Here is a 14,341-nt window from a genome sequence, read left to right as displayed (position 1 = left end):
AAAGAGACAGAGCACCAAATACTGCTCACATGACGGGGCTGGAGCACAGACAGGTGACAAGGAGCACAGACACAGACAGGTGAACCAGAGCACAGACAGGTGACAAGGAGCACAGACACAGACAGGTGAACCAGAGCACAGACAGGTGACAAGGAGCACAGACACTGACAGGTGAACCAGAGCACAGACAGGTGACACAGACAGGTAAACCAGAGCACAGACAGGTGACAAGGAGCACAGACACAGACAGGTGAACCAGAGCACAGACAGGTGACACAGACAGGTAAACCAGAGCACAGACAGGTGACACAGACACAGACAGATGAACCAGAGCACAGACAGGTGACACAGACAGGTGACCCAGGTGACTCAGATTATTTGGTGATTGTTTTTGTTTTCCTGGCTGAAATGAGCCTCCATACTTGCTGTTACTTTCTGACAGGGTCTGTGTTGGAGTATTTGGGTTGAAGGAGTGTGCCAGTTGTAGTATCAGTACCAGTAGAACACCAGTACTGATGCTTCCATGTGGGTAGCTGCTCTATTCTGCATATGTTCACTTCTCCTCCAACCTAAGGCCTCGATAAATGTTTGGATTCTGTCTGTAATAACTTCATGGAATCAACTCGTTACTAAATGTTATCACACTTCAGATCTGTTTAAAGTTGTAGCCAGTAGTTAGCATTGTTGCTGGTCATTATTTTATTTTGTCATATTTATTTTTCAATATGCGTCTTAGTGAGAAATAATTGTATTTGTTAAAAAAAAAAGAATAAAAAAAAAAAATCAGAATTTACCCAGTGTTTCTTTATACAGTAAGATGGATTTGAGTCTGCTTGCCTACTCCGGTGCTTCGCGGGTCATGAATCAGGCGCACCCCTGTTCGAATAGCTGCCAGGCGGTCGGAGTAAGTTGGAGTCCCCGCCCGCCCGGCGGAGTAAAGAGGACATAAATGACAGAAAACAGGGACCAGAGTGTGGAACACCTGCTCACCTGTTCATTGACTGAAGTCTTGGCTCGTTCACCGCACTGTCTTTAGTGTCACAGTCGAGTTTAGCAAGTTAGCACCTGGCTAAGCAGCTAGCTAGCGACGGTTAAAGCTAACTGATGTTAGTTAAACTTCCTTTCGAATTCTTGAAATTAGTAAACGCCGCTTAAATAAACTTAACATCGCGGAGGGTCACACAGGAATCGCTGAGAGGGACATTTTAACCGTATTTGCTGGGCTGGTACTTTGTTTACGTACCCTCTGGTTACGCTTCACCGGTTGAAACGGGATACAGTGAAATGCGTCAAATTCTACGACGGTACAGAAATGAACGGAACCAGACGTGACGGTCTGGTGACTTCCGGGATTATCATCGAAAGTAAATAGAATAAAAGGGCAGTTTAGATTGTGATAAAGGCGTAGAGGGGACACATGAGGAAGAGTCAGCTCACACAATCTGCCTAACGCCGCTGTGGAGCCGCATCAGACACCGCCCGCCCAGGCGGGACCTCGTTGCTGGTGAAACGGGCGTTAAACGAGTGCACCCTTTGTTTGGAGACAAAGGATGACGTCATTGTCTCACGAGCTCCTGGCTGCAGGCGTTTGACGGAAACAAAACGTATTTCACGTTTTTTCTCCGTGATAACTTCCTGCCGTCAGTCTCCTCGAGCTGAACAAACAATATGAAGTAAACTTAATGTCTTAGATTAACCGTTTTCAAAGGATTTAATGTGAGATTAACAGTTTTACGGCCTAGAAATCCTCAAAATACATATAATAACGTAACATTTGACTCTTGTTTTGCAACCTTTTCACTTACTTTTTTTTTATCGTGTCTGACTCAGTTATCTGATGAGGAAACCACAATTTGTACCTTCACTTTTGCGCAAATTGGGGTTAACTATCATCTTGAATTATGACATATCATGCATTACATTAAGGTCAATCAGAAAACTTTCACTTGTTCAAAGTTGTATTTATCAGATAAGTCAAAGTTTTTACCGTTTAAGTCAGATTCATGACACAGGAAGGCAAAATTTTGATTTTAGTGTCACATAATTTTGATTTATTAAAGTCATAATGAATCCCAAACTTGAGGGGAAACCCCTGAATCTGCACCTCAACTGAAAACTTTACCTGTCATGACTTGTACCTGTTACAAAATCTTTACTACTTAAAAAAGTGACAAAAAGCTAAATTATGACTTCAAATGTCAAAATCACTATTAAAGCATAAAAATGCAAACTAAAACAAAACTAACACAGAGAAATAGACAGAAGACAGACGTGATTGACCACAGACGTCCCAACAGTTCAGATTATTTCTGTTGTTAAAGCAGGAAACATGGAGTCTGTCTCCGTCCTTTTGACACAATCATCATGAGTCTTCATTTAAGACAAACGCTGAAGTCTGACTTTTTAAGGACAACATAATGACAAAGTGAAAAGGATGAAATACCAAGTCAAAACTTTGACTTACTTTTTTTGGGCCTACACAGGCTTCCGTAGTCAGTGCTCACGCTGACTTCAAACTGCTGATTATTACGATGGACGCAGACGGAGGATCAGCAGCGACCTTTGCTGTGTTTATTTTGTTAAACATGTTACTTCACGAACATGTGAGCAGATTAAACTCTGACTTTAAGAAAGCAGCTCAGAGTTCAGAACCTCGTTCTGACCTGAAGATGAAATGTTAAAGCAGGAAACTCTGCTGACTCTCAAACACATCGTCTGTGATAAAACCACCTCAAACTGAACCACAGTGAACTCTGACCTCCGTCTCTCCATCAATCAACTCTCCTGTTGTTCACGCTTGTTTTATTACTGCAGAAGAAGAAAAGAAGAGCAACCGGTGATCAGATGAAACCTCGCCGGACGTCCACAGATCGCCGTCCCAGCGGTCCCGCTCTGTGTAGGTCGTTCAGAAGTCGGCCATCTTGATTCCGAGGCGGGTGGATGGGGTCGTGGCGAGGGCGAGGGAGGAGGCCACGGGGGAGGTTTGGTCTCTGATCGTACTCCCCCCCGATGATGCCGGGCAGCGGCGGGAAGGTGGGCAGGGGGGCGGGGTTGAAGATGTCCCGGGGGTAGAAAGGAGGGACGGGGACGTTACGGGCAGATCGCTGAGCGCAGCGACGCTTATAAAGCTGTTTGTAAAGCTGAAGACAGAAACCATGACGTGATGTTAGAACGTGAAAAACCTGAAACGTGTTCAAGTAAGCTGAAGAGAATATTTTAATATTCACGTCACAGCTGCTCAGAGAAGACAAAGACAGAAGGTCAAAGGTCACTTCTGACAGACTTCCTGTGAGGATGCAATGCAGTGACTTTATCTTTGTAGTTAATATCTGCTCACCTCCCTCCAGTCTGTGTGTCTGAGTCCGCCGGGATCGGAACCTGAACCACAACACAGAGGACTTTGTTAACCACCTCACCCACAAACACCAGCAGAGGTCAAACTGGGAGCTTCCCACTCTGACTGGGACTGGTCACCTGTCTGGAGTTACCTGTCTCACCTCTGAAGTCTCTGCGGTACAGGTGTCTCCACAGCATGGAGTCAGCCACCGACGCGTTCAGGTGTCTGCAGACTGAAGACACTCTGACCACAGAGCAGACGTCCAGCAGTCTGAGGACTCTGAGGAGGAGCTCATGAGGAAGAGCAGCCAGACCGAACGCCGCCGGCAGAGCCATCGCTGCAAAGACCACAGACATCACATCACCTGAGGACACGTCTACCTGAGCTCTGGATCTCATGTCAAACTGTCTGTGTTAATCAGCGTCTGTGGGAAATATTTCAGACTGTTGATTTACTCACTCAGTTTAGCTTCATGCTAACCTCAGTGTTCAGGTCAGACTTAGCTTCATGCTAACCTCAGTGTTCAGGTCAGACTTAGCTTCATGCTAACCTCAGTGTTTAGGTCAGACTTAGCTTCATGCTAACCTCAGTGTTCAGGTCAGACTTAGCTTCATTCTAACCTCAGTGTTCAGGTCAGACTTAGCTTCATGCTAACCTCAGTGTTCAGGTCAGACTTAGCTTCATGCTAACCTCAGTGTTCACGCAGGTCACATTCATCATCTCTACATGAAAACAGGCCAAAGCTCAAACTGGTTCTTACGTGCAGATTAGTTTATATCTGGTAACTGCAGTTGTAGCTAACTGGCAAAGTTAATGTTAGCATGCTAACATCTGAGTCGTTCAGAGTGGAAAAGGTTACCTTGAGTACTGTCGACATATCGTTTAGTGAAACTAGTTCCTGAGAACTGACGAACTCCATTAAAGCTGCTCATGGCTCAATATAACATCTGCACGCTGTTAACAAGCGATTCGTTTCACTTGGACCCTCAACTGACTTTCAAACTGAATGTATCCCGTTTCCTTCTGAAGCTACAGTCCAGTTTGAAGCCAACGCTGCACTGAAGGTAACAGACACTTTCATCCAATCAGACATCCACCTGTCGAGGGGGCAGGTGAGTCTTTACCTTCTCTGGCTGCGGCGATCAGCGGGTAGGCCAGCTGGTCTTTGAAGACCCGGGACAGTTTCTTCAGGTCTCTGAAAGCCGCTGCAGCACTTCGTCCTGAACACAACACAGACGAGACATTTTATCGGTTACTCGTGGACGCTCACGCTCGTTTGGTGTCAAACGGACCAATCAGAGCTCTACCTGGCCACTCGGAGGTCACGTAGGTGGAGGCGTTCAGGCACAGTTTGCGGACCAGGTCGACCGTTTCCTTCACGTTCAGAGTCACTGCAGACGGAAGGAGCAGGTTCAGGTTTATGGCCCACAGTCTCAAGGTTTGGATCACGTGTGAACAGCTGGTGTTCAGATCCTTTCCTCCAGTAAGCAGCAACATAAATACTCCAATACAATAAAAAGTACTGCATTCACAGTACTGACTGTACTTCGTTACCTTGCATCACTGCCATTCTCTCATTTTAATGTGCACTCAGCGATGATAGACTCACCGTTGATGACGAGCATGGCGCCCATAGACACAGCCGCCACCACGGCCCGGCTGCCGTCGCACAGAGGATGAGAGTACTGCAGCCTGTAGACTCCAGGTACCGACCTCCAGCCTGCAGGCATGTGAGCGGCCTGCAGCTCGCAGCCCTGAACACACACAGTACATGATACACACAGTACACGCACAGTGCCTTCCTCCTCCTCCTGCAAGGTTTCAGGTCACACCGTCCCTCAGTCAAACCCCCCCCCACTCACTCACCTGAGGAACAAATCCAGTCTCCAGCATCAGCAGGTGTCCGGCCACCATGACGGCGTCACTGGGACTCGTCGTTTCAGCCGAGCCGTAGAGGAGCTCCAGAGAGGGAGGAGCCTGACCCTCCTCTGCCTCGCTGCACAGCATCGGCTCCCAGCCGGAGGACGAGGGTTCAGAGTCCAGCGTGTCGGTGGGCTCCTCGGACTCCGTCGGCGTCGCAGCGCTGCTGCTGCTGCCGCTGGGCTGTTTGTGACAGAGACGATCAAACAGAAGAAAAGTGTGAGAAACAGCTGCTTCAACGAGACACATCGTCCTCCAGCAGCTGGACTGGAGGACGTCACAGAGGACACGAGGTGTGCGTGATATATTCTCCTCCTCCTCCTCCTCCTTCTTCTTCTTGTCCTCCTCTCTCTTCTTCTTCTCTGTGTTTGTTGACGGGTTGCTAACCGACTGGAACAGAGCACAGCACCACCTGCTGTCACAGTGTTTACCTGCTGAGTCAGTGAAAGTAGTTCAGGTTCGTACCATCGTCTCTGATCAGGTTACACTTTCATTCTGAGAGTAATACATAATGAAATCAATGATCAGCCTGATAATCGATCAGTCTGAACGGAGTCCAGCTCTGCGGTGTCAGTGGTGGATTGTGACGCGGTGAGTTCAGTCAGACATGACTCAGCAGAAACACGCTAGCTTCACTGGCAGATGCTGACGACGATGAAAGGATCATTTTCACCTGAAGGCGTCAGTTTGAATTTCAGAGTCCAAACACATTCAAGAACTCGTGTCAGCGTTTCACTGACAAACTCTTTCACTCTCATCCTTAATGTGTTCATCACACCACACACAACCAGTGACTGACTGCACACACTGCATTGTGGGTAATGCTAAGATAGCTGCTTTAGCAGGAGTTTAGCTCATTTCTTTGTCTTCATTGATTTAACTGGATAAACAAACTTCATCAATATGGATGTTTTTCATTCACAGAGAAGGAAAATCAGTGGCTTCACTTAGCTTTCATTTCAGCTAACAGCTAATTTTGCTAAAGTGAGTGTCTGGCAGAGAGCAAAGTAATACACAGGCAGACTGTAGTAGTACACAGGCAGACTGCAGTAGTACACAGGCAGACTGCAGTAGTACACAGGCAGACTGCAGTAGTACACAGGCAGACTGCAGTAACACAAAGCCTTAGTACAGGTAAAACAGATGTCAGTGAGTCAGATATAAGCTCTGACTCACTTCTGACCAAATGTTACTGTTATTTTGTTTTTTAACATGTTTGTTAATGAAGATCTGAGGCTGCAGAATCAGTCACAGCTTTTAAATTACTCCTCAAAACACTTTTACTCGTGTCAGAGTATTTCTACACTGTGTATTACTGCATTCAGTGGCAGTAAGGAAACGATGTGAGCTCTTCTTCCAGCATTTTAATCACACGGTTCCACAGGTGATTCACGCACCTGGTTGGACGTCATGGCAGCAGCCTGTCGGGTCTGTTGGTTCTCTGAGCTGCTGGTCCGGGTGTTGGTGTTGGTGTTGGTGGAGGAGGTGGCGGCGGCGCCGGCGGCTGCTGCAGGTTCAGGCAGGACAATGCAGATCAAGTCTCCGGAGACGATGCCGCAGGCTGACAGCGTCTGACCGGTGTCTGACAGAAGCTCTGAGCCGTTCAGAGACAAACTGAACTCTGTCTCTGCTCTGAGAGAAAAAAAGAAAGTTTCACATCACAGAAACCGTCTACAAAAATCTTCTGAGTAGTAAATAAGAAAATAAACACACATGAATGTGTCCAGACACAGAATGAAAACCTCAACATAAGACACAGAAAGAAAGCGAAGAAACATAAAACATTATCCTGAAACATACGCTGAGGACAGTGTCATATTACATTAAAAAAAGGTAGAAGAAGAAACTGATGACAGCGTTCTTCTTCTGTGCCTTTCTGTTCATGATCATTATTTTAAGTGTGGAGGATGTAAGATATAAGATATTCCTTTAGTAGTCTCCACTGTGGGACTAATAAAGGAATATCTTATCTTATCTTATCTTATTTAGTGACATCTAGTGGCGACTCTGCAGATTAGAACCAGCTAAAAACCTGAAAGTCTCTCTGTGCAGTCAGTGCCTGGTTTGTCTGTTCTGGGCTCCTGTAGAAACATGGCGGCCTGAGGACGAGGAGCTGCTTTCTCTGGAGATATAAAGAACTTATTCTAAGGTAATTATTATCATCGGGTGATTGAACACTAATGAAAACAGATCTGTGATTATTACATCACATTTCTGCCGACGGATCCTCTGAATCCTCCACACTGGACCTTTAATAAGACGCTGTCTTTGTTCGTGAAGTATCTGGTTCCTTGTCTCACAGCTGGTATCTCACCCGAGTCCATGCAAAGGCAAAACCGTCTCCTTGATGTGGTCTATGAGCTCCTTCAGACTGGGTTCTTCTCCCAGCACCTCCACCCTGCTGGTCTGCCGGTTGAGCCGAATCCGGAGCTTCATGCTGGAGACGACAAATGAACGTGAATAGACTTCAGAAGAACATCAGCCATCTTTTCCTCATATATCAAAGCCTGTTTTTGTTTGCTTTTCGTACGCCAACACAAAACCTGACTGAGATTCACTAAAATGTGGTGGAACGTTAATGTAGTTTGGCAGACAGGTGTAGGTGTCGAGTATCTCTGAACATTTTTGAGACTCTGGTGTCCACACACAGAATAATCATCTGGTTTTATGAACTGTAATTTTTAGCAGAACAGCTCAGAAACATGCTAATACACATCACTAAAATGATGGAGTTTGGTGGACAGATGTTTATTTCTACAACAGAACATGTCTGAACATCTTCTTCTGCTCATTGACAGCAATGTCCACATACTTTTGGCCATATGGCATACCTGATATTCTACCTTCATTTGTTTTTACACACAGGACTGACTTCAGTGTTTTTAGCCGGAAGCTCAAATAAGGAGCGCAGGTTTCTCTAAAATTCGGTGAAAAGTCAATGGAGTTTGGTGGAAGATTTCCATTTCCGAAGCAGAGCAGCTGTAGCGATTTGAGTGTTTTTCTCAATAATTATTTTGAGTGAAAACAATCTGCTGGCTGACAATTATTGAGCTGATGGGACATAAATGAAAAAAAAAAAAATCACTAATTTACTCTCTTTTTGGATGAAAGCTACAATGCTGAAAGTACAAAGTTCCTTCAGAAAAGTCCGCTTTCAGTTTTCTGATGAGTCATGGACGTCGTTCTGCAGTTTTGTGTTCGTCTGAATTCAGTTAACAGTTAATCTGTTCTGTAATTCATCGTAAAATTCACATTCAGACATCTTTAATTTAACGTTCGTTCACGTTTCAAAGACAAAATTCGCACAAGACAAAACCATCAACACATGAGCTAAATGTTATAAATACAACAAGAGAAGCAGACTGAAGAAATGTGACTTATCTCAGAGGAAATGGGCCGTTTCGTTTTCGTTTCTTGAACACTGACGTTAGCTAACGTTTAAATGAAGCTGCTGCGTAACAGTGAAGCTAACGTTACTTAACTTCTGCGTTAACTGTTCGACTAGTTTAAAAACGTTTGGAGCAGAAAGACAAACAGAAACAAACTTACATGAGAAATTAAATCACAGTGAATTACATCCAGGCCGTTTGATGGTGGTCCTCTGAAACATCACACACTCTGGAGGTAAACACCGAGAAACTACGACAATATGACTTGTCAAACAAGCACAGCGAAACACACTAGTTCCGCTTTGCGATGTTTCTCTCTCTCTCTCTCTCTCTCTCTCTCTCTCTCTCTCTCTCTCTCTCTCTCTCTCTCTCTCTCTCTCTCTCTCTCACACACACACACACACACGCAAACGGTGGACAAAAAATCTTTTGTTTTGAAGGCCACTTGCCAAACATCCGGCTCCACTCGGCCTTGCTAACTAATTTGACTATAACTACGGCAAGCATTAAGTTTAGTAGTTATTTAACACTCAAACTTGCGAATACAGCATGAAGTTCAGCAAAACTTTGGACACTTTGAAATAAGTAGTTGCAGATAAACAGTAACACAGTGGATAGACGAACTTTTCCCGTTCTGAGTAAATATTCATGCGTCACGCCTAATTATTAACCGCGTTTTGCTGTCAAAATGCTTGCGAGCTTCCGTACTGACTGCTCGTACTTCGCATTAGACAGCCGGTGAAACGCAGCAGTAAATTCCTTAAAGTTAAACCTTTTCTTGTCACAGTAATGAGTCGAAGTTACAACGATGAGCTGCAGTACCTGGATAAGATCGGCACTAACTGCTGGAGGATCAAAAAGGGTTTTGTTCCCAACATGCAGGTGAGACTCTGGATTCACTTTTAGCTGTTAACGTGGCTAGCTGGTTAGCTTCCAGAGCCACAGTTACACACAGTCAGTCCGCACATGTTGGAGGACTTGAACCAGACAGACTCCAGACTCCATTCAGAAAACATGACAATAATAAATAACATGTGTCAAGGCAAGAATCGATAAAATGATCCTGGAAGTCAAGCACACACCAAAGCTCAAACCTGCTGACGTAGCTCTGCGGTGTTACTGTTAGCTACAGAATGTAAGCCGAATGAAAGGGTGGATCCCTCCGATGTAAACAATGTAGAATATATCAAACTACAGTCTACAGTTTGGATAAATAGACATTATAAATCACAATGACTTATTTTTATAATTGAAATCAGCACGATGAATGAGACTGGATGTCGTTTTGAAGCAGATGAGAGACGAAAACACGTTTATAACATTAAATGACATTAACTTGGTTGTTAAATTGTTGTGACCAAAACGTGAAAATACTTTCTACATGGCCTGACCATGAACTCACCACCTCATCGTAGTTTTTCCGTGTATTGACTGATTTTACTGAAGCTTCAGTTTTGATCAGCGTGATCATGAAAATGAAAATGTTTTCCTCGTCAGGTTGAAGGAAACTTCTACGTGAACGACTCGCTGGAGAAGCTGATGTTCGAGGAGCTTCGTAACGCCTGTCGAGGAGGAGGTCAGCTGCTGCTCACCTGTTCGAGCCGCTCACTTCACCTTCAGGTGTGACCTCAGGTTTTCATCTGCTTTCAGGTGTCGGTGGATTCCTTCCGGCCATGAAGCAGATCGGGAACGTGGCGGCGCTGCCGGGCATCGTACACGTGAGTGACAGATTCATGATTCAGGGCTCTTTACGAGCTCTCGGGGGGATTTGATCGTGGAGACGCCTTGAGGGCTTGAAGCCGTGCGTGTTCTGAGCTCTGATCGTCCACAGAGGTCCATCGGTCTCCCAGACGTTCACTCCGGATATGGATTTGCGATCGGAAACATGGCGGCCTTCGACATGAACGACCCGGACGCCGTGGTGTCTCCAGGTTCTAACTTCAGTTCTGATGTTCGTCTTTGAGGTGGAACGTCTCTGTGGGGTTCTCTTGTCCACCCGATGACTCAGCGGCCATCTTTCATTTGTCCTGCAGGCGGCGTCGGCTTTGACATAAACTGCGGCGTCCGTCTGCTGAGGACCAACCTGGACGAGGGAGACGTGCAGCCGGTGAAGGAGCAGCTGGCCCAGTCGCTGTTCGACCACATCCCAGTGGGAGTGGGATCCAAGGGGGTCATCCCCATGGGGGCCAAGTAAGGAGGGGTCCCTCAGGACTGAGCATGGACCACAACGCAGACCTGGTCCACCTGTTTACCTGTTTACCTGTGCTAACCGTGTTACCTGTGTGTGCTCAGGGACCTGGAGGAGGCTCTGGAGATGGGGGTGGACTGGTCTCTGAGGGAGGGTTACGCCTGGGCCGAGGACAAAGAGCACTGCGAGGAGTACGGCAGGATGCTGCAGGCCGACCCCAACAAGGTCTCGTCCAAGGCCAAGAAGAGGGGCCTGCCGCAGGTATCCCATCAGCCCCGGAGCTCACTGTCAAACGCTGCCGTCACTGTGACTCTGATGTCTGTGGATGCTGACGAAGGCAAACTCTGTGTGTGTGTGTGCGTGTGTGTGTGTGTGTGTGTGTGCGTGTGTGCGTGTGTGCGTGTGTGTGTGTGTGTTGAAGCTGGGGACTCTGGGAGCAGGAAACCACTACGCTGAGATCCAGGTGGTGGATGAGATCTACAACGACTACGCCGCCAAGAAGATGGGCATCGACCACAAAGGTCAGGTGTGTGTGATGATCCACAGCGGCAGCAGAGGCCTCGGACACCAGGTGGCCACAGGTAGGACAGCCGCACACACACCTGAGACTTTAGTCCAGCTGGTCGATTTCACTGACAGCCTGTAAATCAAAGTGTTAATAAGTTAATGAAATAGCTCCAGTCACTTTGATCCAGACGTGACAAAATGTCCTGAACGCCGTTGGCAGACGCGCTGGTTGCCATGGAGAAGGCGATGAAGAGAGATAAGATCACGGTGAACGACCGTCAGCTGGCCTGCGCTCGCATCACGTCGCAGGAGGGACAGGACTACCTGAAGGGGATGGCCGCGGCGGGAAACTACGCCTGGGTCAACCGCTCGTCCATGACCTTCCTCACCCGACAGGTAAATCCACCTGGAGCCTCAGAGGACTGCTGAGCGTCAGTGTGTTGATGAAAACTGGTCCAGGAACAGATCTTCACTGAGTCTGAAAAACTTGCTTTCAGGCCTTTTCCAAAGTGTTCGGCACGACGCCGGACGACCTGGACATGCACGTCATCTACGACGTTTCCCACAACATCGCCAAGGTGGAGGAGCACGTGGTGGACGGGAAGCAGAGGACTCTGCTGGTCCACCGCAAAGGATCCACCCGAGCGTTCCCCCCACACCACCCTCTCATCCCCGTGGACTACCAGGTACAGAGCTCCTCCCGCCGTTCGGTTCGTGTCATCAGACTTTAAACTGCTGCTGCAGGTGCGACTCGTTCTTCTTCGTGTGTTTCCAGCTCACAGGTCAGCCGGTGCTGATCGGAGGGACGATGGGAACCTGCAGCTACGTCCTCACAGGGACGGAACAGGGCATGATGGAGACGTTCGGCACCACCTGTCACGGAGCGGTACGAGTCTGTCGGTTCACGTCATGTTTAAAGTCGCAGACGGACAGAAAGTAAAAACTACTTCCTGGACGTTGTCACTTGTGTCCTGTAAGAAGCTCATGTCTCCTCCCGTCTCTCGTCTCAGGGTCGCGCTCTGTCCCGGGCCAAGTCCCGCAGGAACCTGGACTTCCAGGACGTCCTGGACAAACTGGCCGACATGGGCATCGCCATCCGAGTGGCGTCGCCCAAACTGGTCATGGAGGAGGTGAAATCTCTTTGGTCCAGCTTGAAATGCTTGAAACGTTCATCAACACAGATGTTATTATTTAAATATCTGAAAGTTACAGGAAGCAGAAGAACCTTTTGACGTGGCACTAAACGCCTTCCGTACACAGACGATGAAGAAACGTTGTTGGTTTGAACTTCAGTCAATGTTTTTCTGTTTTTTTTTGTTTTCAGGCTCCTGAATCGTACAAAAACGTGACGGACGTCGTCAACACGTGTCACGACGCTGGAATCAGCAAGAAGGCGATCAAACTGAGGCCGATCGCTGTGATCAAAGGCTGAAGCCGCACGACTTCGCCCTTAAAGACAGTTTACAGAGAAGGTTGTCACGAAGAACACGAGAGCCTTCAGGAGCACGAGGCGTTCGCTCAGTCATTCAGTTTCTTTGCTTGTTTTGGTATGAGACGACTTTATGTTGAACGAACTGGAGACAAAGTGAAGAAAATCAGATTGAAAGTTTAATTTCTGACCTGAGAAAACTTTATTTTTTTTGTGTGCGTTCAAGCCAAATCTGTGATGAAATAAAAGTGACCTGTTCAAACTGAAGCCACGACTCGAAGCTTCAGTTCAGTGCTTGAATACCTGAACCTTCACCGTCACGCTCTCATGGACATGAAGCCACACTCAGGTGTTTCCGGTTGAACAGACAAAGCTGGAGTTTGATTTGTGATGATTCGTAAACACTTTATTGGTTCTAACAGAAGGTTTATTACCATATCAAAAGTAAAGCAACACATTTCACCATCGATGGACAAAAGGTTCATTTGGCAAGTTTTTCTTGGATATGAACAAACCTGTTCTGCCCTCGTCTGCTGCAGGTGAGTGAAGCCAATAAGAACTGCCTGTAATCATCTGAATATTGATCAGTAACATCTGATGTTCAGGAGGTCGGTTTGATTCTACTTCAGTGGGTTGACTGAAGGACCAACAGAGCCGACTGCTCATCTGAAAACTGACGTCTGGCAGACAAAGACGTGAGGGTTCGTTCAGGTGGACGAGGTTCAGAGACGTCGCTGAAAGGTGACCCAACGGCACATCCTGAACGTGTTTTAGTGGTCGGCATCAAACAGACTTTAGAAGCAGTAGTTCACTTTCCGAAGGCAGGGAAACACGTTCGCTCAGCTCCATCAAACAGAAATCCAACCTCCGAAAGGTGGAAAACTGTTTGACGCTGTGATTTAGGAGCGTTGGCCTGGAGATACGAGAAGGTCAGAAAACACATCTTCGGCAGCCTCTGGAAATGACTGACAGCACAGACGCAGGTCCAGGATGCTTTAGCCTAGCGTAGCTGCTAACCAGTCCAGCCACAAATCCCCAAATATTTCTCATTTTAATGAATTTTAATCCAATAATTTTGTTTGAGACATTGTTGTTTTAGTAGCAGTTAGCATTGAAGCTTCTTGTTGACCAACAACCACAGAACGAACTCTTCCATGTATCTGCTTCCATTAGCTTGTTCGCTAATGACACATCATAAAACTGAAAACCGGTTCAGAGTTATCAGGTTTATTTTTCTCTTTGATGTCGCTAAGCTAACAGTTTCCCTCACTTCCGGTACAGGGAGCCCTTTAGCCTAGCTTAGCACAGAGTTGTTGATAGTCGCTAACATGCATGTCAAAAACTTTCAGTTAACAGAAACATAAAATAAACCTGTTGGAGACAAATGTCTGGCCTGAATGTCCCTTTGTTAGCGCTTTCCAGAGCTTTAGCGACTCAGTGGACGCTGACTTTTCTTTTGTCAGACTAGTTTTGAGGTCAAGATTAAAGATTATCTGAAATATTTTACATGTAAACGCATTTTATTTGTCAAATATCAGGTTAATGTCAGATTTTGGTTTCGATGCCTCCGG

At 46.6% G+C, this 14,341-nt stretch overlaps 2 protein-coding genes across 3 annotated transcripts; one reads left to right on the top strand and one right to left on the bottom strand.

The window, feature by feature from the left end:
- Positions 1-1,689: 1,689 nt before the first annotated feature.
- Positions 1,690-8,926, bottom strand: fbxo7 (F-box protein 7). 2 transcript variants are annotated; one of them, XM_076721901.1, is made up of 10 exons: positions 8,807-8,926; positions 7,572-7,694; positions 6,655-6,889; positions 5,204-5,440; positions 4,947-5,091; positions 4,645-4,728; positions 4,462-4,557; positions 3,498-3,674; positions 3,338-3,378; positions 1,690-3,140 (listed from the first exon to the last, which is right to left on the bottom strand). In XM_076721901.1, exons 2-10 carry the CDS (start codon positions 7,691-7,693, stop codon positions 2,841-2,843), a joined length of 1,437 nt encoding a protein of 478 aa, XP_076578016.1. In that variant the 5' UTR covers position 7,694; positions 8,807-8,926; the 3' UTR covers positions 1,690-2,840. The 2 variants fall into 2 exon arrangements, with proteins under 2 accessions (XP_076578016.1, XP_076578015.1); XM_076721900.1 differs by having other exon boundaries at positions 1,695-3,140; positions 3,489-3,674.
- A 428-nt stretch (positions 8,927-9,354) lies between these two features.
- On the top strand, positions 9,355-13,037 carry rtcb (RNA 2',3'-cyclic phosphate and 5'-OH ligase). The gene is made up of 12 exons (XM_076721899.1): positions 9,355-9,528; positions 10,144-10,222; positions 10,297-10,364; positions 10,478-10,577; positions 10,680-10,836; positions 10,939-11,095; positions 11,256-11,415; positions 11,562-11,737; positions 11,839-12,027; positions 12,117-12,227; positions 12,352-12,471; positions 12,666-13,037. The coding sequence occupies exons 1-12, from the start codon at positions 9,436-9,438 to the stop codon at positions 12,771-12,773; spliced, it is 1,518 nt and encodes a 505-aa protein (XP_076578014.1). The 5' UTR covers positions 9,355-9,435; the 3' UTR covers positions 12,774-13,037.
- The last annotated feature ends 1,304 nt before the right edge of the window (positions 13,038-14,341 follow it).

The sequence above is a fragment of the Chaetodon auriga genome, chromosome 22, assembly GCF_051107435.1.
Source record: "Chaetodon auriga isolate fChaAug3 chromosome 22, fChaAug3.hap1, whole genome shotgun sequence".
Classification (NCBI taxonomy): Eukaryota; Metazoa; Chordata; class Actinopteri; order Chaetodontiformes; family Chaetodontidae; genus Chaetodon; species Chaetodon auriga.
This window is presented reverse-complemented; position numbering and strand designations above follow the sequence as displayed.